At 38.0% G+C, this 27,240-nt stretch overlaps 2 protein-coding genes across 4 annotated transcripts in view; one reads left to right on the forward strand and one right to left on the reverse strand.

The window, feature by feature from the left end:
* The window catches only part of filip1l (filamin A interacting protein 1-like), a 68,403-nt gene extending 52,153 nt beyond the window's left edge, over positions 1 to 16,250 (forward strand). Inside the window, exons 1-3 of one of the 3 annotated variants that reach the window (XM_086148343.1) lie at positions 2,806 to 2,923; positions 7,370 to 10,199; positions 15,515 to 16,242. In XM_086148343.1, coding sequence (XP_086004469.1) covers positions 7,485 to 10,199; positions 15,515 to 15,718 — 2,919 coding nt within the window. In that variant the 5' untranslated portion in view covers positions 2,806 to 2,923; positions 7,370 to 7,484 and the 3' untranslated portion in view covers positions 15,719 to 16,242. Of the gene's footprint in view, positions 1 to 2,805; positions 2,924 to 7,369; positions 10,653 to 15,514 lie in introns of those variants that run through there. The other 2 variants (XM_086148341.1, XM_086148342.1) reach the window with 2 other exon arrangements.
* Positions 16,251 to 17,456: 1,206 nt separating this feature from the next.
* Positions 17,457 to 27,032, reverse strand: ect2l (epithelial cell transforming 2 like). The gene is made up of 21 exons (XM_086147411.1): positions 26,851 to 27,032; positions 26,402 to 26,514; positions 26,136 to 26,298; positions 25,750 to 26,005; positions 24,752 to 24,950; positions 24,492 to 24,627; positions 24,214 to 24,379; positions 23,704 to 23,832; positions 23,521 to 23,613; positions 22,926 to 23,132; positions 22,719 to 22,822; positions 22,456 to 22,599; positions 22,262 to 22,348; positions 21,447 to 21,556; positions 21,217 to 21,364; positions 20,391 to 20,464; positions 19,493 to 19,649; positions 19,291 to 19,356; positions 19,098 to 19,186; positions 18,250 to 18,422; positions 17,457 to 18,040 (listed from the first exon to the last, which is right to left on the reverse strand). Exons 1-21 carry the CDS (start codon positions 26,989 to 26,991, stop codon positions 17,913 to 17,915), a joined length of 2,883 nt encoding a protein of 960 aa, XP_086003537.1. The 5' UTR covers positions 26,992 to 27,032; the 3' UTR covers positions 17,457 to 17,912.
* Positions 27,033 to 27,240: the final 208 nt, after the last annotated feature.

Consider the following 27,240-nt stretch of genomic DNA (forward strand, 5'->3'; position numbering starts at 1 on the left):
GCCACCTATTCAATGTGAGATTGTGGAAAGCAAGGCCAGTCCTTACATTATTATTAAAAGAAACAAAAAATAGAGCTAACAAAAAAAAAGTAAACACAAAATAAACTTGGCATGTACCATAATGTGGAAAAAGTCACTAGTCACCCCAACAAAGAATGTTATTGGGATCTTTCGTTCCACCAAACACTTCACAGATATATGTGTTGAATTTTCTTGGAGGAACAAAAGAAAGCAAAACAGAAAAAAGGAAGAAATGTTGTAATATTTTTCCAGTAATCTGATTATCTGAAAGCCCTCGCATATGAAGTTAACTTCAAGAGACCTAACACAATGTCCTTGTGGCAGAAATATCAACTATAACTATAGCTAAGTGTGAGCCAGAATTAGATATTGACATCTGGTTAAGGGTGTGCGATGTTCAAAAATTGGTCCCTGTCCACAATATCATGACTGGTTTGTACACTAAATGACATTAGCATGTTTTCAAGTAATGGTGGTGACCACACAATGATTACATTCTATTTTTGGATGTTATTCCTTCAGATGTATTTGTGTGGGCCAAAGTTGCTTGTTTTAATTCATCATGGACTCTTTTGAGTGCAAAAGTACAGACAAGTTTGTTTTCTTTTGTGACTTTCTTAACAACAGGACTCTATCTGTGCGAGTATTTACTAGCATTCAAATTCTTCTTAGAAAAACAAAGGGGAAAAAAAGTTGTTGAAGAGCTATTTCTATGGGGTACAGACTTTTGCCTGTTCTAAATAGTAACGTCACATTTTATCCCTGTTATACTGGCTTGTTGGCAACAGTCAAAATGAGAATCCCCATTTCACCCTTTTGTATAATTCCAGATTGGTACAGCTTTACAGTCACCCGGCAAAGTTCTGTTTACCTCAACCTATTGTGAAATCTGCTATTGTCAACCCATGACACTTTATTTATTGCTCAGAACACAGGAAGTCTTGCTCTTGTTATTTGCTCACACAGCTGGAATCGCTCATAACTGTAGTGGCAGAAAATATGCAGTGCTTTCTCACTGACACAAATATGTAAATTTTCGCAATCAAACTAAATGTTATGCTTACAGCAGATATTCAAGTCCTCCTGCCCTGTCATCATGTTTTTCTAAAAATATTTATGTTTTTACTGGACTTGAAAATGTGTTAATTTGTGTATGCAGCATCAACAGTGCCACTGTCTGAATAAAAAGGATACACTTTCCTCAGACAAGTAAGCTGTAGCACGAGGCAGAAAAATCTATGAAAATGCCATTCTTTATAACTCACAGTATTCTTTAAAAAACAAAAATGTCACCTGTGGCTAGTAACTGACAGCTGGAAAGGTTGAGGACAATCTGATAATGAAGTTAAAGATTAAGGTTGTGTGACTGAAATGATAAGTAGTGTTTCTGGTTAATTACAGTGTTGCGAGCAATTATTTATGTTTGTCTTGCCATGAACAGTTTATACCCGAAATAAGACAATGAATGAATAAATGATAGTCTAACATATTCTCACTGTAAGAATGGGTGCAAAATATACTTGTTACTGAATGTGACGACTAACTGGTGAACCAGTCCAGGGTGTGACAGCTGGGACAGGCTCCAACATCCCCCGCGACCCTGAGTGCAGGATAAGCGGCAGATGATGGATGGATGGATGTGACGAATGTGATACTGTCAAACAAACATTCTACTAAAGTTCAATTTTGATTCAAGTTTCAAAATTTACCACAGCATTTCAGAGGAACTAGTGTATTTGTAAAAAAACCCATATAACTGCTCTTGAACCAAATTATTCAAGCTATCAAGGTTTAAGGAAACGATTGTCACATTTGCTCAAATTACAATTACAATGTTAATAGTCCTGGTCCGACATCAGTGCTGATGGAAACATTCTGACTTTCAGTAAACAGACATTATAATATAATTTAAAAAGGCAGACAGACAGACAGATTGAAAGATAAAATAGATTTAATCTACACAAAAGATAACCAGCACTTACTATTATCATAAATTTCACTGTACACGAATACATTGATTGATGCTGTACTAAAAGTTATTTGATTAGTTGATTGAACTGAGTGTTGAATTGAGAGAGAAACAAATAAATAAGGCATGGATGTAAGGATAAGCTAATATAGATGTCTTGTGTTCGTCACAAATCATCTCAATATTTTTTTTAATTTTAGTTTTGCATGCCATTACCGTAGTTATGTTTGCATTCCTCACTGAGACTAATTACATGCCTAGCAGCTACAAGCGCTCAAATGATTTAGGTCACAAATAACAAATCTCTTGAGTAAAATTGCCATATTGTCGGTGCAGTGTGGCGATACATTTGATTAATCTACTGTGTGAGAACAATGTGCCATGTAGAATCAATTTCCATCCAATAACTTTGTCTTTAGACTGATTAGAAGCAAGATGACTGTTCATAAAGAACTTGAAATAAGTGAGGCGCTGAAGGGGAAAAAAAAAATGCTGTAACTCGAACTTTCAGTTCACCTTCTGGTCTGGCAGCGGAACAGTGAGAAAACAGGCAGATATTTCACACATAGCAAACGTCAAGAAAAAACCTTTCCCTCCTTTCCGCCACATCCTTTAGTTAAACAGTCACTTCAGGAGAGTTGCTTCAATGCTCAGACATGTGCACACACATGTACACAGAGCACCACACACACAAGCAAGCACACCCCCTTCTTGTGAGTCTCAGCAATGCAAAGCTCCATATAAGGACATGTTGATGATGTAATGGTCCATAGGCAGGGAGCACATCCCTTATTGTTTGGTCTGACTGCAGGAATGCCCAAAGTACAGCTACAAAGAGAGTGAGACACACGCAGAGGGAGAGGTGAGGATCGGTTGTTGTACGACAAGATAATGAGCTTGAGGCAGTGAAGCCGGGGAAGAGTTTTGACACAGGTAGGCTTGCTGGATATTTTATAAATGTCGGGAATTGAGTAAAGAAACTTCTTTTTATTTCTGTTCTAGCTTTGAGTCATTCAGATATTCAATACAACACCATGTCAACCTTCTGTTTAAGATGTTTGTAAACATGAAGTTTTTCTACATTTTATATAAAACTAAATCAATGTCTTTGACTTCACATTTGTTACTGACTGTATTTTACTTACTATGAGTCATCTCTAAAATGTTTCAAGAGCCCTATAAAAACTCTCTGATAATGAAAGTCAGTAAATATGTTGTTTGTAAGTTCCTTAAATCTCATAAGAGTCTTGAGTCTAAAATGTTTTTTCTTTTGAATTTCGTTTCTTTTTTCATATCTACAGCATATGTGGAAATAATAATATACCTCTCTATGATTGATTGGAGTGAAAACGTTTGATCTCATTGGAAATAAAAGTTTGTACTCACATTTTGTGCAGAATAATCTGTTTTGATTAATTATTAAACCATTTTGTAAAGACATGAGTTTATAATCAATAGCCTGCCTTTGGGACCATGATGACCAGTCCAATCTAAACAGTGATTTGAATTTTGTCGGACCTTTTAAAAATATGCTTAAACAGATACTGATTAAAATAAATTTGCCTTTGTAAAGCAACTGAAGAGGTCAAATCTAGATTAATTTTAGACAACTTTATTTGACAATTTTATTAGAATACCACCGGTGAGTTCAAGAGGAGTCAGACAATAAAATATGGCAACGAAGTCAGCACTCAACTAGTTATACAGACTGTATAACCAGTATGTAACGTTTTAAATTTAGAATGTTGCGTTTTAAATTCTTGTGATGGCTCCTCATTTACACATGAATGATTCACTTTCCTGATAAACTGAGAATCATAAGATGAGAATCTTGATTTAAAATGTGATGACAAAAGTTGGTCCTGGTTTGTGTAACTGCTGCATGAATGTGTGATCAAGTATGAGTTTGGTTAAAGTCCCATGATCAAAACAGTTCAAGCGTCCAGCAGGACTTGTGTCCTGCACAAGTATGAGAGAATCTTCAGGTGAATTAATATTTCTGGAGAAATCTGTATGGAGCATTTTTTATCTTATTTTTATTTTTGGGGGAGAAAGTCACAGGACAGTCACATCATAAAAAATTTCCACTGTAAAAAAAACTAGAGTCCCCTATTATCTTTACCAGAAAGAAAATAAATACCAGCCCTACAGATTAAACACATGCTGATTGTTCTCGAGGGCCCTATCACTTAACCTGTGTGTACTTAAAATACTGTACTCACACTGCATCCGCCAGTGTCTCCCCGACCAATTCTGTAATACAAGAACATGTGGCTCACTACATAATGCAGAGGTGGCCCTGTGTGTAAGCACGGGATGAATCATTCTTTACATCCATGACCTAATCACTTGTGGTTAAGAAATGTGCAATGTGGTTGGCGATGTGGTAATGCAGCCGTGACATATGGAAGGTACAGCACACCCATGAGCAGCAGATTAGCTCTATTTTCCAGTTTCAAGAGCCATGTAAGAGGGGAAGCCCTCTGTATTGATGTCATGTGCATTTGGTGTGACTTGTGACTCCCTTGTTGGCTTGGCTGAATGCTACCAGCAGTAGGTTTCTTTTTCTTTTTGATGGCATCCATACCCAGCTCATGGTCAAAGGTGAATCTATATTTGCACCAACCCAGAAACAATCTTCCAAAGTTAAACATATCCAAATCACTCACCACCAAATCATTTGGGTGCAACCCATTTTTCCATGACACATTAACAACCTGTGGTGGTGGTCATGCATCCATTTTTGGGGAAACCAGTCTGGAATGAATGCCTGCGGCAGAAGTTGTGTAGGCCTACTAAGTGGGTGGTAAAGGAGTCATGTGATGCTGATAGACACGGAACTGACATTTTGTCATCAATAAATATGGAACTATCTGATTTATCCTTTAAAAATAATTATTTTTCTATGTGTAAAAAACTACATAAGGGCTTCTCCATCAGATTGAACATGATTGAAATGTAAAGTTGTACTATAGGGATCAATAAAAAAAAAAAAAAAAAAAAAAAAAAATATATATATATATGTACTAATGTGAATAGCAATTGCCTTATTTGTTTTTTTTTGTACTGACATTACAACAGCATTAGCTGCAGGTAGCTTTTACCAAAAGTCAATTGCTATCCACAGTAGCATACAGGCCCTCAGGTTGGCATAATATTTCATCTTGAAAATGGTCTGAGAAATAATATGCTTTGCATGTTTCTGATAAGCACCCCCCCCACACCACACCACAACACCAACAAAAAAGATACCATATGTACATATATACAAATTATAGTATGGGATTTTGAGTTTGTGGAAGGCACTCATTCCCGCCTCCATAACTGAAGCACAGAATGAAATACTTTTCTTTCTATTCTGGATATGACATCACCAGAAAAACAGTGAGGTCTAAGATTAGAAAGTGAATAAACATTGGATAAAGTGTTGCAAGAGTAATTTCAGTTTTCAGTTTGTTTTCCCACATTTATCTTTGTAAATTCCATTTAAACCCACAATAACTATACAATACAATATTTCAATTTCTGGCCACACGCACACGTACAATCACACATAAAACATTTGAGTCAATAGAGATGGAAAAGGGTTCCAACAAATTATTATACACACATATCTTAAAGAAGACTTAGAGTAAAAAAGAAAGAAAATCATAATTATGCATGGAATGATATTGTCTGTAATGCATTTACCTTGTGAGATGTAATTTTTAAAGAACATTGATTTAGTTATTTACCAAAGGATACCCTTTTGGAAATTTTCAACAGCAACTGCAACATTTCCAGCACAGTTCACAGTGGTTAAAAACTGATAATTTTCTCCCAAAAAAAAAACAGCAACTACAAAAAATACACATTCTCCAACCACATTAATAATGGAGTCATATTCTCATACTTTTTATTGAGTGTCATTTGCTCTGGCTTGACATGCAACACATGGATTCTGTTATATATGCCCACTTACTGGCACTCACCATTTAGCAACTACCAAACAAAGACACGACAAACATGCTGCACTGCTGAGAAATGATCCAACCCACCAAAATTACATCATGGCCCACAAGCAAAGTGTATATGTGGAATCAATGATCCCTGAGAGGGTATGTTTGAGTGAAAGGGGGGGGATTTCTGTACAAACTATGTTGGGCTGTAATTGCCCCTTGAGGAAGGGGAATTCCTTTAAATGTATAAGAATAAAATGGGAGGGTAGGTAGTGGTGGTTTTGGTTATGGGGAGGAGGGTTAGTAGTAGAGGAACCCCTTAATTAAAGGACTGTTCCATGCCAGTTCGCCATCTGTGTGAAAATGACTGGCAGCTGCACACACAACAGTCATAACATCCCATCTCATGGGGCTGTAGGCACTTTGGCTTGGTGATACATGCATGTGCCAGACGCACTGACCCCAGCCACACACTGTACTTTCAGCACTGCAACAGCATTCACTTGGACTTGTGTAATGTTCCACCAAACAGACATTACCTGAGCACCAGGAACACCATCTGGATGTTGAATGACTCTATACAGAAACAAGTGTGAACACCCGACTTGGTCTTTTGTCTGGGTTTTTATAATTAGAAATAATAAATTACATTTCTGAAAATAAATCAGTGTTCGTGGATAGATTCAAGTCGCTTTCTATCTTATCCTTGCTACAGTACTTAACTTCTCTTTTTATCACACTCGTGAAACCATGTGACAATTACCTGTCTTGTTAACTTTGCAACATGTGCATAAAAGGCACCTTATACATTCCCTTATACATGAATAATGATGGGGAAAATTTTGTCCCATCATTATCACATATTATATAATACTGTATCATCAAGAAATTGATCTTCAGTCAAATCACGAAAATCTATGTATAATTAAACATTTCCTCATTCTTCAATGTAACACATCTTATCAGCCTGGTATTTCAACATCATGTGTGTTAGTATATTTCAGTAAATTTCACCAGAGATGCCTTAAATGTTGCACCACTTAAAAATTAATAGATACATAAGTAAGATCACCTTGTGGTCAATTCAAAGAAAATGCAGTTGGGGCTCTAAAAAGGTTAAAAAAAGGTTAAAAAAAAGAACACAAAACATCTGAAGTGATTTGCAAATTTTCCATTTTAGAGAGGGTTTAACCAAAACTCGATGTATTGGGTGAAATTTTCCATGACTAGGACACAAATCATATAAAGACTTTCATTTGTTGATTTGTGTCCTGCCTCAAAAGACTGTTCAAACTTGAAATAACTGCTTTTATTCATTTATATATATGATGAAGAATCTGGGTTATCTAATGGGCCTAAATCTCCGTCATTCTAAATGAAATATATTCGGTGACTCGAAAATGAGGGTTGTTCAATTTTTTGTTTGTTTTATTTTTTTCAGGTTGAAACTGTTAATTGATCAAGAAAAGGTGTACCAGGAAAGAAAGGACGAGGAAAATGACAAAAAGGTCGAAAGTCTGAAAGAAGAGCTTACAAAACTCAAGTCATTCGCTTTAATGGTCGTCGATGAACAGCAGCGGGTCACAGAGCAGCTGAACCAACAAACAGCCAAGATCCAAGAACTGAGTGCCAGTGCGTCACAAGCCCAGGAAGAATTGAACTCAGCTAATGCCCATCTGCAGGAAGAAGAGCAAAAGGTTTTTCGCTTGGAGACTAAGCTGCGTGAACAGGCCAGTCGAAACCATCAGGAACAAGAAGCCATGACTGCCAAATTAACCAGTGAAGATGCCCAAAACAGGCAACTTCGGCAGAAACTGTCAACACTGAGCAGGCAGCTTGATGAACTGGAGGAGACCAACAAGACCCTTCGTAGAGCTGAGGAGGAACTGCAGGAACTTAGGGACAAAATTAGTCGTGGTGAGTGTGGAAATTCTAGCCTCATGTCAGAACTCGAGGAGTTACGTAAAAGGGTACTTGAAATGGAAGGAAAGGATGAAGAGTTGATTAGAATGGAGGACCACTGCAGAGACCTCAATAGAAAATTGGAAAAAGAGGCCAACCAAAGTCAAAGCTTGAAAGTTGAACTTGATAAACTGAATCAGAGAATTATGGACTTGGAAAAATTAGAGGATGCATTCAGTAAGAGCAAACAGGAATGCAGCTCACTAAAAAATAATTTGGAGAAGGAGAAGACAGTGTCAAAGGCTCTGTCTAGTGAGCTGGAAGTCCTGAATATCAGGGTTAAAGAACTGGAGGCTGCTGAGGGTCAGTTGGCGAAGACAGAACTGACACTTAAGGAAGACCTCACTAAACTAAAGACACTGACAGTCATGCTGGTGGATGAGAGGAAGGCAATGGCAGAAAAGCTGAAGCAAATGGAAAATAAGGTTCAAAATAGCACTGGTAAACTTCAGGCTGAACAGGATAAAGTTACATCAGTAACAGAGAAGCTAATTGAGGAGAGCAAGAAAGCACTGAGATCAAAAGCTGAGCTGGAGGACAAAATGTGTGGTGCTACAAAGGAAAGGGATGATCTAAAAGCTAAACTGAGAGCTGAGGAGGAAAAGAGCAATGATTTAGAATCCAAGATCAATATGATGAAGAAGCGGCTGCAATCACTGGAGACTATAGAAAGAGAATACCTGAGGAACAAAGTAAAAGAGGAGCATCTCAAATCCCCCATTGCCAACCGCTTCCAACAGGAGGACAACAAAGTCAAAGATTTGACGCAGGAGGTTGAGCGTCTTAGACGCAAACTAAAAGACATGAAGGTGGTAGAAGGTGACCTATTAAAAACAGAGGAGTTTGAATCACTGGAAAAAAGATTCACCAATGAGCAAGAAAAAGCCAAGACCCTCATGGAGGAGCTGGAAATATCCAGAAAAGAACTTTCCAAGTACCAGCTGGCTGAGAAGAAAGAGTGCAACCAAGAGCATGTTTTATATAAACGCTTGAAAGAAGAAGAGGCAAGGTCTAGTCATTTGACCAGAGAGGTAGCAGCTCTGAAAGAGAAGATCCACGAATATATGGGAACAGAGGAGTCCATTTGCCGCATGAAAACGGATCACTCAACATTGCAAAGAAAACTGACACAGCAGGAGGTCAGAAACAAAGAACTGGCCAGAGAAATGGAGACCCTCACACGAGAGTTAGAAAGATATAGACGATTTAGCAAAAGTCTGCGGCCTGGCATGAATGGAAGGCGCTTTTCAGATCTGCATTACTGCACCAAGGAAGTCCAGACAGAATCATCTGACCTCATGTCTCCAAACTGCAAGACAATGGCACCACTAGAACGTGCTGTAGTGAACGGGAAGCTTTATGATGAGAGTGAACCTGAGGATAATGCAAATTACAGCAACAAGATTGTCAAATGCAGCCCAGCACTCATCAATAATGTCAATAACCTAAATAACAACATGAGAAGTGCACGTGTCCCATTCCTCAAGAACAAAGACAACGGACACCAGGTGAACGGCAAGGTGCATCCACGGCAGAATGGCAACCATGTCCAGTCCGGAGATGTCGTCTTGACTCACAGTCCCGGGCAGCCTTTGCACATTAAAGTGACTCCTGACCATGGACACAACACAGCAACGCTTGAAATCACCAGTCCAACCACAGAAAACACCCAGTCATTTACTAGCACTGCCGTCATACCCACAAATGGCGGTGCACCCAAACAGAGAATTACCATCATCCAAAACGCAACAATATCTCCAAATGCAAAATCAGTTTCCCCACCGGCAAAATGTAGAGGTTCCCCCATGTCCGATGAGCCATGTTCCCCAGATAGGGCCCTCTCCCCTCTCACTATGGCAACATACACCAGAGCAGTGACCCCAGACTCCTGTGGCTCAGTGACACCAGACAGAGCCATGTCACCTATACAAATTCTTTCAGTCACAACAGGTACCCCTGACCGCTCTGTGTCAGCTGAGCCATTAGAGGTTGTTGGTGGGCATGCTGTCTTCCGAGTGTCCCCTGAAAGACAGAGCAGCTGGCATGTCCAGAGATCTAACAGCTCAGGGCCAAACATTATTACCACAGAGGACAACAAAATCCACATTCATTTAGGGAGCCCCTTTATCCAGAGCATCAGCAGTCAATCACAAACAATGAGTGCATGCCACACACCTGGACTGCAAGAGCAGAGGACTCAACTGCTGCCCAATTGCAGCACTCCTTCTGCCAAAGGCAACAGCAAAATCACAAGTAGCATCATGATTAAGCCCACTTCCAACCCAATCCAAAGGCCGTCACAAATTACAGTAAGTAATGCCTATGACTGACCTGATTTAGTCCCCCAAACCCCGAATCCTACCCATATCCCACCCATTAGATCTCAAAGTTGTAGACCCTTTTAACCAAACAACATACCCTGATACATTTACATATTGGTTTACTAGACATCTGGATATTTAGCTTCTGAATGGTTTGATTTTTTTTCTTCTGGTTGGTTTGCTTAGTTTTGTGTGATCGGGTTCAAATAATGGTTTGCCTGCATGAAAAAAGGTGAAAGAACTAAAATATATGACTTTATCTGACATAACACCAGGTTTTAACTTATGTGCACTTACTGTGTTGTACTCAGTGGCGAATTTGCCATGTAGTCTCTTTAGTCACACTGATGTATCATTCTAGTTTTTTACTTCTCAATATACATACTTCATTCTGATTAAGTTGTTTGTTTTTTTTTCCCTGAAAATTAAAGTGTGCAAAAACAATTTTGTTTAAGTTTGTCATCCATGTTTTCCAATTTCATTTATTCACTAAATCAGCATGTTTTGAATGTGTAAAGTGAAAAAAGAAATGTGATGTTGTTCGTCCTTTAAGCATGCACCGTAATTTAACCATTTCAATCACAATTATTCAAGTTAAATACAGTGTAGACAGAAAAAAAAAGAAAAAGAAAAACTCAGTTGATTAGATTTGAGCATGCGGACTGCCAACAGTTGGTTAGATATATTCAAACCCCAGCTGGAAAAGATATACTTGACTAGATTACAACATATAAACTAGTTTGGGTATTCTCACATGTTTTTGTTTACAAAGTTATAGTGACAGGTTGGTGTCTTTGTTTTGTCTTCAGTCCAGAAGGCTCAAGATCTACTAAATGATACAAAATTAAACCTTTTGTATCCTGTAAACACAGTTGCACTAGTATAGTAGTTTAACTGGCAAATTAACAAAACAACACAAATAATAACAATGATGATCATAATAATATTAATCCAACTGCACCAGATATCTCCCATGGTCAGAAATCCTGTGGTGGGTTAATCAAAAAACATATTTTTTTGTGTGTGATGGTAGATGTGAATGGTTATGTATATCTATGTGTGACCATGATCAAATCCTGTTGGCTGTCTTGATGCCAATCCCCAAAACAAACAACAACAATATTAATATCAATGATAATGCAGCTGCTGGTATGAGAAAAGAAACCTTTCAGGCAGACACAGACAGATAGATAACAAAAGCAATGTTTAGGTCTATGGAGGCAGCCATACAATTGCTGACAATTACCTTGGTTGTTCAGAAAAATAATAGTTAGGTATTCAATGAGGAGAGTCTTCAATGGCATAAGAAAACCATCCTTATTCTCCCATGAATCATGTCTTTTGAAATGAGTCATCATCATTCTGAATAATGACCGCCCCCCTCCCCGATGTATATGCATTCTTCTAAATGTGGTTTGTATAACCGCGGTGGAAATTTTACCACATACAAGCAAATCATTTCAACCTAATATGGACCGTAAGTCAGAACAAGATGATGAGAGGACAGACACTACAAAACACAAAGAGAACAGATGTAAAAATGGAGTGTGCAGGGATTGAATAAATATATATATATATATATGTATAAATATATATATGTATATATACACACACACACGCACGCACACACACGCACACACACGCACACACACACACGCACACACACACACACACACACACACACAAACACAGACATTTATATGTGTGTATCTGTGTGTATCTATGTACCTACAGAGAATAAGAATTAATAGCTGGCTGTTATCTTTCGGGCTCATATTTCACAGAAGAGCACATATGGTATTTATGTTAATGTACATCATGTTAGATGAAAATAATGATCTTGAAAAGATTTTGCAAACTTAAGGTTAAACACACATTTGAAATACAACTGGCGCCTTGTGGGAATTTACTTCTTCCCACAAATCATAGGACTGTCTTGCTTGAATAACTTGAGGAACAAAATTCTTGATGAAGCAAGACAACTGTTATAGGAAAACAACCAAACATGAATGCAGACATTAAATATGCACAAAGGCCAGTGTGACAGGAGGAGATGATTTAATCAAGCATAAAATTGAATGAGTGGGAAGAAACGCAGCTGGAAGAACCAGATCCAAAGTAGTCTGGGTGTGATGAAATGATGTTGGGGCTAAACAAGATTCAGTTCATTAGACCACTAGCTGAGAAACCACTGAGCAGCTGGAATCGCTGTCTGTGACCTCAATTAGCCCCTGACTCACACTGGACACACTCATTTCAAAAATGGTATCATCAGCCAACAAGCCTGATTTGTGTGGGACATTCCGGGATGATAATATTCATGACACACTGGAGGCTGGAGTGTCTCACCAAAAAGACTACACCTTCAAGCAATAGTTTGGTCTGAAAATATTAGCTCACAAAAACATCCTGACATTGTTTAACAAAAGTATCAGCTACTAATGTTAATCAAATGCTCCAAAGAGAGTTTATTGGAACACTGTGTGCCAGACAAACATGTTTTGTATACACAGCAGGCAAGAACAGATTTTCCTGTCTTAAGCAATAGTGATAATAATCATGGAGGAATTCGCTCACCTTGACACACAGTAAAATAAGGGAAAGCAATGCTGTGGCACAGGAGCTTTAAACATAAAAACTTACACTGCGTGTGAATGTGAGAGTAGACCAAGAAAAGTAAGCCTTTCCCCCATCCCAAAACAAGCACCAAAACAAACCATGTGTTTGGTTGTCCTGGAAACTACTGTGTCAGTATTGCAGGGTGCGGGACAGAGGAAGTACTCAAGTCAATCTCCTTGTGCAAGGCTGATATACTGGGGAACAAAGCTGCACATCAGGGTTGTTTCTGTGTAAAGTCAACAACATTTCCATGTCAGGGGACTTGTTAGATTTTTCTGGCTCATTAGTTCTGTTGAAGCAAATACATTGCTTATCCTGAAATTTACACCCCACATGAATATTTAAGGATAGAGTTCACTGCAGGTTTTTGTTAATTCTCAAAACCCCAGCCCTCAGTGAACTCAAGTCAAAGCAAGGGCATTTTTGCTCAGTGTGTGGCTTAAAGACGTCAGTTACATGATAAAAATAACAAAATGTCCCTTGACTGGGTCAACAGAAAGAAGATCTATCATTAATCAATAACCTTGTCTCTCTTTTGCAAAATGATGTGATTCAAACAGGAATAAGACATAGACTGGATTCTCATTTTTTAGAAGACCTTTTCTAGAACTTTTCAGTCACAGCCTCACAGGTACAAAAGATAGAACTCATGCCCAAACCCTTCTTTGCCTTTGTCTTTGGATACTGCACTAACAAAGAATGATATTTTATACAAAAGTATAACCTAGGCAAGGTGACCATTGTGACTATTGTCACCTTGAATGTCGTTTAAAAGTGAGTTGGGGTGATGGATGGATGATGTAAAGGTTACATTAATATTTGAACTTAGAAATGAGGTAACAGGAAAAAAGAAATACATTTTTGGGAGAGTTCTCCAAAAGTGACATTTCTATCATTTGAGAATACAATGAGAATGATTGTATGTATCCCTAAATGGCTGAGTTGTTTATACAAATTACTGTCTTTAATCTGGTTTATGAAAGTCTACATTTAAAGATAACAGGGAGGAGATCAACTCCACTTACCTTGTGGTAGTTGAGGCAACTCAAAGTTGTGGAAAAATGTTATCAGGATAACTATTAACAGGATATGGTTTCTGCTCTACAACCACAATCCATGCTTGCATGTAAATAAACTAACGACAACTGATTACACAGTTAAATGGAGCATGTATTTGCTAAAGAAGATCTTTTCAATTTTTTTTACCAAAAAAAAAAAAAAAAATCAACCAAAAAACAGTACTGGTTTCTATGCAACACATTTGCAATGTCAACAATGGGATATTAGGGATAACAATCGCAACACTTTGATCAGAGACCTTGTTAAACCCTGTGTAATGAGTCCTACTTTCAGTAAATTGTTTTACAAAGCTCATTTGCTACAGAATGGGCCACCACATCGAGAACTGTTAGCTAATGGAAAAAGGAAGGATGTAAATACCCTTATAATGAGAATGTGTGAATTACACAATATTCCACATATTCATTAAACCAATTTGTACTTCTGTATTTCATTAAATCTCCTTCAAACTGGAAACATAGGCCGGTCTGATGGGCCAGTGGTAGACTAACTGTGTGCACCTACTCAACCAAAGTAGTTAAGTACACATTTTAAGTACTTGAAATTACATTATAATTTACTTTTTATATTCATATTTGTAGTATAAGTGACAATGTAGGCCGGCTAGTCTCTTAGCGTTTTTAATGCAGGTGGTACCCTTGAGTTGTCTTGTAATCACTGGGCTAAATCAATTATTAAGCTGGAACTGCTCTACAATGCAAAATGCAGAAAACAGTTTTCTGAGCTCATGAAAAGCTGACTTTTTATAGAAATGTGCTTCTTGCGAGGCAGTGATGTCAGGATAGTAAAATACACTATGATTAGACGAGACATTCAGCCACAAAATATATAAACTGGAACAACCTTTCACATCCACAGCAGTAAAATGCAGCACATGAATTTTGGAGCAATGTTCATTTAGAGGCCCTTTATGATAATGGTTCACCAAGGACAATTTTATCGAAAATTGTCCTCCTAAATTTGATATTTCACATGCATTTTACTACCTCCTTTAACAGTAAGGTTTTGAATACATAACATGTGCTTCTTTAACTTTTACTGAAGTAAAGGGTCAGAAAAATTCCTCCACTGATGAGATGGTTAATCAGTGGCTGAAAGATGAATCAAATTTAAGGTCGTCACGACTTTTGGCGTAATTCCTCCCCCAGGCTACTTGTAGTCTCTATAAAATGTGTTCTGATATCATCTAGTGGTGAGTTTTTATAACGCAACAACTGGAAGCAAAAAAGGAAAAAAAAAAAAACTAACTTTTGGCTGATTGCAAAGGCAGCAGCAGCCTGGTGTTTCAGGAAAACAAGGGAAAACACAAAATGTCAATACACAATACAAATTCATGAATACAATAACCACATAAAAAATGAAAATAGAACGCCTTCACATAAATGCCAAAATACAAACTTAAATGAAAAAAGTTACAAATATAATGTATTTCAAAAAGACTTGGCTTAAGTATGGCTAAAGATGAACAGGGGCAAAAAAAATCCATCTAATTTCAGAAAACGTATGATTTTTTATACCATATATCTAACATTTACAGGGCTAAACAAATGCTCTAACAAGTGTAACACAGATTTTCCTTGGATGCTTCTCTCTATTCCCTTCAGATACCTCTGGAAGCATTCCGACGACCTGGACCTACAAGAATCCCCAAACCTAGAGGCTACAGCTCCCCAAAAGGAACAAATGGCACCGTTGCCAACAAAGGTCAGCTGTCACAGACACCTTTAACCAAAGGGAAGGATCAACTGGCACAAACACCTGTGGCGCAATACACCAATAATCCAAACTTTGTCAACCGCAAATTGTAATGTCATTCATCCTTTGACTTTTATCTGTGACTTTTGACAGCACAGCTTTAATTTCTGCTAAAATCATTTCATTCTAATGTTATTTCACTAAACCATCAACCACAGTAAGTGGCTGAAAGTTTTCTGTCATGATGAGTGCAAGAGAAAACTGAACTACTTTATCAATTTTCATCTTTCCAGGAAATAATTCTTCCCCTTCTCTTCAGCTCTGGTGCACTGTAGACTAAAATGCAATGTTTGAGTTCATACTATATTCTATGTATATTCTCTGTCAGCAAATTCTCATAGAATAGTTCAAGTAGATTATACTTCAGTTAATGTCACAAATGTGTGTGACAGTGTAATTGTATGTTACTATTTGTACTCTTTACTTTGATTAATTCTATTAGTGAAAAACAATGACTTAGTCCATATCTGGGAATACAACATGTTCCTTTTTCCTTTCTTTTTAATAACTGGCAATATTGTACATAAGTTGTGTAACTGATGTGTTTTGATGTAGTTTTGTCTTAGTGGTAATCTCTCAAAAGTGGTATTGTGTTATTTTCAGTTCAATAAAGACTTTTGATACCTTCAACTTTAGGAACATTGTTACCTTTGATAAAATTATTATCATTGCAACAAAGTAATGCTTCTCCTTCTTCTTTTCCTTTTGGCTTTTCCCTTCAGGGGCGGCCACAACGAATCAACCCTATCCATCTAACCCTATTCTCTGTATCCTACTCTCTCACACCTACTTCATATCCTCTCTCACTATGTCATTAAATCTTCTTCTTCAGCATACGTCTGCCAATATATCAACTATCCTTCCTCCATACATGACCGAACAGTATCAGTCTGGCTTCTCGGACCTTCTCTCCAAAACACATAACATGTGCTTTCCCTCTGATGGACTCATTCCTGTTCTTATCCATCCTTGTCACTCCCAAAGACCAAGTAATGCTATAGTGGATAAATAAAACTATGGCAAAATCAACATGAACATTTTAACTTGGAAACTAAGAAACCAGCAGTTATTTTACAGTATTTCTCTTTTTACAGTGCACATTTTCCCTTCGATTGTTTCTTATTTGTAAAAGATAATGGAAATGGAAATTTGTTGCCTATATAAACTGGCAAAATATTAAAATCAGCAGGAGCATGAAAATACAGATGTCACAATTTTTGTCAGATTTTAAATAAATCTTTTTGAATGTAGAATGGAAGTTCTTATCATGAAGATCAAGAGATATAAGTAAAATATGTATATTTGACAATGGTTTACCCATTTCTCAACTGCTCTGGAGATTCTGAAAAAAATGATAGGCTTTGAATTATGCAATATTGTTTTCTAAAAAAATTCTACAACCAACAGAAACAGGCAAAATACCATATTTTTTCCTTTGACTTGTGATATTTTCCTAAACTAGTTTTTTTTTTTCTTTAGATGATGTTAATTCTATGAATTATGTTCCCATAGAGAGTGCAAAAGCTGATAAAAGTGGTTTATGTTCAAGAGTGTGGCAACTGAGGCACTACACCAGACTGCTACTCTCTTGTCAAACAAGAATGTTCTCATTCAGGTAAAGAACAAACAAACAAACAACAACAACAACAACAACAACAACAACAACAACAACAAACAATTGTGATAGCCGATATGCTATTAGAATAGTTGCCCCAAAAAGAATGGGGAAACATCTGTCAGTCGTCAGGACCCAAATGCAGGATTCCACAAAGGCGTCTCAATCAAGTCAGTTTATTCATTCTGAGGTTGCTGACAAAAAGCAGGAACACAGAAAGAGGTATTCAATTTGGTAGATAAAGAAACAAATCGCATTAAAAAACAAATAAAGGTAAAAATGCTGGAGCACTAATACTGGTTAATAAGACAATCTGGCAACTGGATGATTCTGAGGCTAGTCTCTTTATGCGGACCATGACTGCTGGTCATCAGTTTCAGGTGAGTGTTTTGTTGAGAATGAGAGCAGGTGAGTGATGTGGGGGCAGAGCAGCAGAAAAGTAGTACAGGTTAAGTGAGGACACTATGACACTGTCGCCACATCTATTTGTTTCACATGATCAATGGTTATAATTAAAGAAGATACTCTTAAAGCCAGTGGAATGGTGATTGCATGCTGTATTCTTTTGTTTTACTGTGAAGGAGAATTTGTCGGATTTCCTGATATTGTGCTTCTAATGGGTCATCGCATTGCTAATGTGTCAGGGCCGTCTGTATGGCTGAAGTCAACACAGACAGGAAGAGATCTCTCTCTTCACCGTTTTCTGCAGCACAAACCCAGGAACGACATGGACCCTCCAGGACAAATGCATGACTCACATCTACAAAACAACAATTTATAATAAAAATACAAAGCCTAGATAGAACAAATAAGAAAACACAAACACATACTTGTATATATAGATAATGTCCAAAAATGTAGTATATCATAGTAACATGCTCTTTGATTTATACTTATATTCTCTGATAATTAAAAAATTGAAAAAGCCCTAATTTCAACTGCAATAAACATTTAGGCAGGACTACTTACAGCGTGTGTGTGTGATCTTTCTGACAGTCAGGCTGCTCAGAGCCACAGAGGCGAGGAAAGTGTGTGAGCTCTGGTATGTCAATGTGAAAGGTATGTGGTTCACTCTTCGATGTGTCAACACCAAAGCATCATTGAACAGGAAAAGGCCAACATCAGACACATGCTCAAAGGTCCTAATCACAAAAAAAGGCACACACCGGCATTTTGTTTACATTCACGGTACAGTTATATTGTCTATTGTGGTGTAATCTGAACAGTAGAAATCTAAAGGGGGAGGGTGATTCTCGAATAGCTTTTTTGTTATTAGGCTTTTTATCTGTAGTCTCCTATTTTGTCAAACATACCTTTCAATTAAAACTGCTTATTTATTTAGGGGAATTGTTTTTATATTTTGTGTCATGCATTTTTATATGTATTTGTGTTGAATGTTTGATGTATCTGCAATACATCCATAGGTTTATAAGCGATATTGTGGTAATGCATTGAGGTAAAAGTCCTTTCACTTGTAAAATATGATTACATTTCAAAGGATACATTTTTTACTCCAGGAAACATGTTCAATCAGTACATGGACAATTGCATTTCTGTCTTTATAACTGAACTTTTGCTTTCCCTGCTCAAACAAACCAATAATGTCCATTTAAGTACATATAGTAATTTATAATAAAGTCATTGATACCAAACTCCACACTGATGTGCTGATGCTGAGGAAATAAACCTTACTTAAACAAATTGCATCCAACCCTTCATCATTAAACTTTCAACTGGGCTGTGTGTAATATGTGAACTAAGGACCATTTACTGATTGACAAGACTGAATCAAATAAAAAAAAGGCAAAACTCACTACCTGAGACACTCTGGGACATGCTCATCAGGGAACCTTAGCAAAGCAGCCTCCTTGGTCAAAATGAGGTGCCGGTTTTCCTCTCTGAGGTTCTACATTGTTTAAAAACACAAAGCACACGTAACTTATAATTGCATAATTTTGCAGTTTCTGCTCGAGAGAATGATGCTAAAAGTAGAAATGAGGAAATTTTTACCGGACAGCCTTGGATTATCTGCTGAGTTTCCTCTATCAGTCTGTCTCTTTCCGAGTTACGCTTTAACTGGAAGAGAGGAAATCATGTTCTGATTCAGTGTGTGGAGGATTCTTCCCATTTAAAAACAAATGGACCAACATTTTTGTGTAAGAGAGCCCCCCCCCAAAAAAATCTCCATATAGTGATGACTGTACCATTATACCTTGTGAATGAATTCACTGAATTGCTGCATTGTGTGGAGGGCGGAAGTTAGGTGTGTGTGGTCAGGGTGACATGGCTGGGTGTGTAAAGTCAAAGCTTGTAGCAGCGTCACATACTCCTGGATTCTCCAAACTGGACAGAGCAGTAGCTCCTGTAGGCTTGACACATACACACAAACAAGCGTAAGTGAAATCGGAGGCATATGAACAAACATACACACACACACAATTTAACATCACAATTAAATCCATGATTCAATATCCAATATTTGATTGGCTGTGAAATACATCAAATATAAAATAAATAAATAAGATATTGTGGTGGACACTAAGGGGTGTGTCCCACCTGCGGGGCATGGTTAGGCCGGGGATATATTATTGATCCCGGATGTTCACAGTCAGTTTTTGTTTGTTGGTGCTTGTTGAATAAATTTTGCACTCATCCAAAGTTCCACCATGATTTTGTCACCAGGAACAACAATATCAGCAAAGACAAAGTACTAACACAAAGTAAATATGAAATTTGAATTGGAAAAAAAAAAAAAAATATATGAAAAGAGAACTGAAAATGTTTAGTTGTACCCCCTGCCCCTTGGTAATCTAATCAACTTTCTTATTGATATTCATTTCTGTTTAATGCAGAGTGAGAGATATTCTCATGGGTCATATTGTTTTAGCACCAGGTGCCACCTTACTACCTATAATTCACATTGATATCTTTACTTAAGGACAATAAAATAAACCAATACCACTACTAATTTGTGATGGATATGATGTGTTTTGTCTTGTACTATTTTGGATTAATTTGGAAAGGGTTTCGCATTTGCATCGATTACCATTGTTTATGATTAACAGATTATTTTGGATGAGAAGGGAATAATGAGCGATGAATAAGGTTACCTCAGCATGTGTGTTGCTAAAGTTCTGTCCGTTCTCTTCAGAAAAGCTCGAAATGCAGGCTTCTTTTCTCTGCACTGACACACAAGCAAAAATCAGTTACTTTAACAGTCTACCAGAAATTATCTGATTGACTTTTATATCACCTTTGTGAATTTATCCATAACATACTTATCAGTACAACTTTAGAGGTATGAGTTTTTAATCTGAAGAGTAAAAACAACACATTTTTTTCTACTGCAAAATGAAAAACAGTTTCTAATCTTCTGTTTAAATGCCTGTTGTGAGGCCTGGAAAAACACATATCTCATAAGCACTCCAGAAACTGTTTTCTTCTCACTTATATTTCAGGTTTTCATACTCTTTTCTGACCAATTTCACAAAGTATTATTTGATATGACTTATGTCTGACTCATGAGTGAACAAATCAAACCATTTCCACCTTTCTCTCATATCTGGAGTCAGATCACACACAATAAATTGAATACCATAAACTTGTGCATGAAGTGCATAAAATTGGCAAGCTCATATTCATTTTAAACATGACTCATATGAGTAGTTCACATTCTGTTAACATTTAAGTTTTGAAATATGTTCCTGATTTATTGATTCAGTTTGATAGTCCTACTGGGCCATATAAAACCTGACCATGTACCATGACTGGTCACCGAGCCAGACTTTGGACACACCTGCCTTAATCCAATGCAAGTTGCAACATGATTATACTCAATGTTGAAGTATTTCGTGTACTAAACAACAAATTACTACTTCGAGAAATTTCCTAGATTCCCTATACACTGAATTGATGATTGAAACATTCTGTTTTTACCTTGTCGATGGTGCTGAGAGCAGTGATGTAGTTATTTAAGTAGTTCGTGTAGATCCTGAGTTTCGTGCACAGCTTTACACAGACATCTCCCAAACACTGCTCTGCACCCCACTGCTGCAGCCGGGCCTGTAGGTCTACCTGGAACATCCTGAGACAATCACACAGTCAAGGATGTGGGTTCAATACGGTAATATAGTGATACTTGAAATGTATTGTAGGTTTGAATGTACCTGTTGAGCTCCAGTATTTGTGTGATGGGGCTGAAGACAATTAGAATGTCAGCAAAGCTTAGAATGGCTCTGTTAGAGTTAAGAGTTGCCGACAGAGGCTCCTGGTACACCTTAACACAGAGAGGGGACATGTAAATAGAAACCATTTTTTTCTTTAGTCTTTGTCACATGTGAGGTAAAATTGTCCCCCATGGATTGATTCCAGCTAGAATGTAAATCATTTGTATCATATTGAGTTTGGAGGAAACATTTATCATAGCAAGGATGATTCCCTCAAATTTATATTAAATAATATCATGATAACAGCCTCCAGACCAATTGGGAGAAAAACCCCAAATGTTAAACTACTGCAGCAAATTAATCCACATATCATTTCTTGAACACAAACAGTGGAAAACAAGTCATAAATAAACAGGGATCTCTGGTTGTTGTTTTTGTTGGTTAAGATAATTAATTGAGATAATATTTCTTGCCTCTAAGCACATTCGAAGATAAATACACACACACACACATAGAAGTGGATGTGGTTACCATATTCAAAAACAATAATTACCACCAGAACTAATCTTGAGAAGCATGTATGTTAACGGCCATATCTTCATTTTGTCTCTTGGAAATCTTGCATGAGTCTGCACAACGTGTCATCCAAGTTTGGTGTTTCAGTGAGGTGTTTCAGATTGAGAGTTTATAATCTCCAGACCAACTAATATCAGGCTTTAACAATATTGTACTTTCTGTTGTTTTCATATATGAAATACATTGTTTTGTTGAATGCATTCTTCATGGTTGATCAAGCTCAAGGATGGAAGATGTACCTTAATGACAGCTCTCAGTCTGTTGATATAGAGACACTCACTATGGTGCAGTTCCTTGGCCACTACACCTCGCCAGTCTAACATATTCTGAAAGAGAATTGAGACTCATGCAACAAAAGAGGGGGCAAATTGCTTACAAACACACCATGCTCTCAAATAAAGTTCTCTGAATGAAGGGATTCAAGTGTACATACTTGACTTTGTCCTGTGATCAGATTGTGGCTAGGTTTTAAGCTATGTGAAGCTGGAGATAGATCTTCTTTTCCACTGAGGTCTTCCTGCCCCTTCTCCTCACTCCATCTGGACAGGAAGGTAGCAAGAAATTCCTGGGGTCTAGTCTGAAGGTAAAAAAGCAGATGTTAAGTAACACAAAGATTACCATGATAATGAAATACATGTACTTGAAGATAAACATTAACCACAGAACACAAGTACTGTAGTGATCAATCTCACTCACCACTTCCTGTTGTGTTAGAGCAGTCAGCCCTTCTGTCAAAGCCAAACTTAGGTCTTTGAACAAATAAAGTTCCTCAAGACAGCTTACGCTCCAAAGAAAATGACCTATAAACATATAAACAGATTTCCACAGAGTTTACAAAAGTGTGTGCACATGTTGAAACCTGCTGTCTGCCCAGCTATGTGTGTGTGTGTTTGAGAGACCCACCAAGAGCTCGACCCCTAGCTTGGAGGCTAATCTGCCACAGCTTTGGCTCCAGACAGCGGCGCAGCTCCACCAGCGCCTCCTCAATCCACTCAGCCTGTCTGCACCAGTGCTTAAGCACGCTCTCATTGACATATTGTAGAGCTGGCCCTCCTGGTTGTTGGTCTGAGAGCAAATTAAGTCCACTGCCATCTGACCACTCACTCAGGACTACAGGGGGAAGGTCAAACTAAAATAAACATTTTCAGTTGATTGATTGTAATGAACATTTCTTCTGTGCTTGGCGATGAATATTCTTGTCTGCTCTATCGGATTGTGGAGAAATAAATGCAATGAAAATGGGAAAACAGAATCAAGCAATTGGAACATCACACTTTGTCAAGAGCCTTATCAGATGCCTGCCATCAAACACAACTTGGAAGACTGATGGTCTTTGCTTGGAACTCTGGAAACCTTTCAGTTTGGATCATTAAGTCAAAATATAAACTTCATTGTCATTAAATCGGGTGTAGTGAAAATCAAAAGCTGAGGGAGCAAAAGTGAACCTGATTTGCTAGTTTTGAGAGGCAGATGAAAAGTTCAAAAAACAATGGCTCACTATTCTGAAAACTTCCAGTGGAGAGACCCATGGGTGCCCAAACTTTCAGACCTGTCAGAGTAGAAAGAGTCTGGATCAGAGCCACTCCTGAGGCTGGGGAAGGAAACAAAGGGGGAAACAAAAGGGCAATTAGATACAATGATTTGCATTGCAGTGACGTTCATTATACATCTGTTCACCCACTTGATGCTGCCAATGGGGAGAAAATGTCAATTCCTCCGTCTTCTTCAATTGGCGCCACAAAACCACACAGTTTTTCCCAAAATTCTCTGTGCTCGAGGGTCAGCAGAGTCTTCTCTGATAGGCTGCAATCTGTTTGGCAGAGCCAAGACACAAAGTTGAATTAGAATACATCATTTCAAAAAAGAAACATTCTAAATATCAGGTGTCTAGATATGCGCAACATTAAAGAGGTTAAAGTACATTTTTAGAGTAGTGAAACTATAGGTAGAAATAGGTATATTTAGTTTGCTGAGGGTAAACTATGTCAAATTAACAAAATACTTTAATTATTCTTATGATAACCATTGGGACATGAAATTATTGCATTTCAATAAACACTGGAATAGCTTTAACAGTTGGTATTTCTCACGGTCCTGTGATGTAAACTTCAACCATTAGCAGGCCCGTTTGGAGTGGAACTAACCCTGGCCATTTTCCCATGCATTAAAATAAACAGATACTTGTTCTCACTGTGAAACAGTTGGATTTCCTGCGTTCCTCCTGGAGCTAATAGGCCAAGTCTTTGAGCTCTCTGCCCAGAAATAGCCCTCTCCACCAGGGTTGACAGAGCTGAGAGAGTCCCTCTGTGGTCATACAGAACCACAATCACCCCTGCTTTCACACCGCTCAGCACCAACTTAATGGAGCATGTTGAGAAGGAGCAGAGACAGAAATGTTATTTATACAGCTTAACAGTTTTACTTTTTAGTTCCATATTCATCATTTTCCTCCTCTGGGTTTTCTCAGACCTCATAGGCAGGAATTCTGGTGGAGATCAGCAATAAGAAGGCAGGATAGCTGCAGTGGACTGGAGAGACAGTATGTAGCTGTGCAGGTCTGAAGGTGAAGTTGGACAGTGACCTACTGACTCGGTTCAATCTCTCACTGCATAAAGACGTGTGGTTAGATTTCATAAAGATGTTTGGTAATAAAAGACAAAGACTTCCTCTTTTGCCACTTACAATAGAAGTTGTAAATAATTGTGTCAGCATCAGTGTGTGACAATAACCTGTTGGGAGTAGAGGTCTGAATGGATGCTATAGGCTGTCTCTCCAGACTGAGGCAGGGTCCTGTAGACTCCAGGGTCCTTGAGGGCCAGGAGCTGAATGTTTTTCCAAAGGTGAGTCTTGGTGAATGTGGAAATAAACTCTGGGCTCCCGGTGACTTTGAATTGCTGCCCCAAGCTTTTCTGCTTCTCATACGTGTTCCTGTAAATAAGAAGACATTAAATGTGCAAAAATATGTACAGTGAGGGGATATTTTCACAAGAGGGAATACTGACATGCTCTTCAGAGACCAAATAGAGAAACTCCACTGTGATGGTTGACAGATTGAACTTTTTACACAATTATTTACATGAATTTTTCCAATAATTTTCTCACAACCTTTGCTAATAATAATGTATTTTTTTAACATTTTAAGAAAACTTTTCTTTTTAAATAATCTTGAAAAAAAAAAGATTTTGTTTTGTTTGAATTACTTTGGGAATAGATACATTCATTATTTCATTAATGCACTAATGACCTGAACTTGTACATTAGTATGTTAATGAAATAATAAATGTATCTATTCCTGAAGTTCATTTCAAGATACCACTAAAATCCCTGCATGTGGCTATATAAAGGCAGAATGGGTATGAACTGATACAAAGTCGCCTGCTCTGTTGCCTCACTAGCACACTTCAAATTATTTTGTATTTCATTTTAATTTGATACACAAAAAACATCTCATACTATAATTGCTAGTTATCATTTAGCTCCAGATTCCAAATGGTTTGTGAAGATTTTCCTTGGGTTTTTGTTGGGTTTACATTACCATATTTGTATTGATATGTATTATTTTTGTGATTGTAGTGATTTTTTTAATTGAATTCTTACTAATGTGCAAGATATTAACTAATCTTGTTTTTATTTTTTATCATGCAAATTTTTTGGACCAGATTTGATTGTGAAGAAGGGCCCTCCCTGATAAAGTTAAAAAAAAAACAAAAACAAAACACAAACTAACTCTTCTCCTCTTGAAGTTTTTCTCTGATCATCTGTCTGATCAAAAGCTCCTTTCTCTTCTCCTCTTCCTCCTCCAATATTCCACTGCACTGCTGGTTGAGGGTCCCATACTGCTCTGCTGCCTCACGAGGTGTCAGTCTGTCCAGAGTTTGGACGCAGGAAACATAGTGGTTCTTCCAAGCTCCAAATTCTTTCCCAGCGGGAGTGTAGGGAAGAAACCAGCCTCTTCGACTGCACCTGTCGACCCAGAGACAGTCCTGCCAGATGGAAGCACAGAGATGAAGGGCCTTGACTTTAATGAAATATGGAGTACATACATTGAACATTTTTAGTGAAATACATGTAAGACAGATTGTAAAAATTCAAATATTGTGTTAGTAGCAACACCTGTTCAGAAAGAAACCTCCACTGCCAGCTGACTTGGGCGGCTGCACAGAGTTCACGAGGGGTCAAGAATGACATCACGTACAGAGAGAGGAACCGTGGCAACACTGTTGTAAAATCCAGCCGAGTCACTGGAACTGTTTCAAGTAGTAAATCTCTGCAGTATCTGCACAGATTGTTCAGTCATTTTCATGACTCGTGGAAGAAAATACCTCAACACACTTATTCATGAAGCAGTATTGACAAATACTTATGGTATCAGGCTTTACTTGAGCTGCGACTTGGTGCTGCGGATCAGCAGAGAGTGAAGAAGATATTTCCTCTGTCTGTCGGTCCACATGTCAAACCAGCGGAGGATGAGGCTCACCCTCTCCTCGAACAACTGTGAGGATAAAGGAAAACCAAAAAACTGCAGACTGTCAGTTATGTCTTAATTTCCATCCACCCAACCATAAACTGTAGATGGCACTCAAACAACTGCTCAAAATAAAGGAACACGATCCCACTAGACTTAAAGCACTTTTTTTTGGAATCCAGTCTAATGGCGTTTTACATTATGCATTTTCACTTGAATGGAAAAAAAATACTTCCATTTTTTGGTAAATTTCTGTGAACGTGGAATATGAGCGCATCAACATTAAGTGATCATTGCTGCCATCTCGTGGTTCATAAAAGAAAAGCGTGAACCGATCATGTCCGGTTCTGCTGGGCTTCTCACCTGCTGGTTAGTCGTTTGGTGGTGCAAAGGAGTCCAGCTGCTGAAGCGGGTCTCTGACGGAAGGCGGGGGACTCCATAATCGGTCCCGCTGAGCTGCCACCGCTTCACTGAATGAGGCGTTGATTTCGGGCTCGTTTCCATGGATTCACTGCCTGAAACACCTCAAAATGAAAATTGTTACCGCCACTTGCTTACACTGTTGGTTGAAGACCCGTAACTGGGTTGCCAGGGTGTGTGTGTGTGCTCCGTGTAACCCTGGACACGCATCAACAAAAGGATGAGTACATTCCTTCACACAGCTCACACTCACTGCCTTCAAAAACGCCAGCCATGTCGATACACTTCAACTTATAGGGAAGTTTTAACATAGGATATGATTTAATGCATTGT

Source organism: Fistularia commersonii, chromosome 6 (assembly GCF_037954325.1).
Source record: "Fistularia commersonii isolate RoL2024-O1a breed Wild chromosome 6, RoL_Fcom_v1.0, whole genome shotgun sequence".
In the NCBI taxonomy this organism is placed as follows: domain Eukaryota; kingdom Metazoa; phylum Chordata; class Actinopteri; order Syngnathiformes; family Fistulariidae; genus Fistularia; species Fistularia commersonii.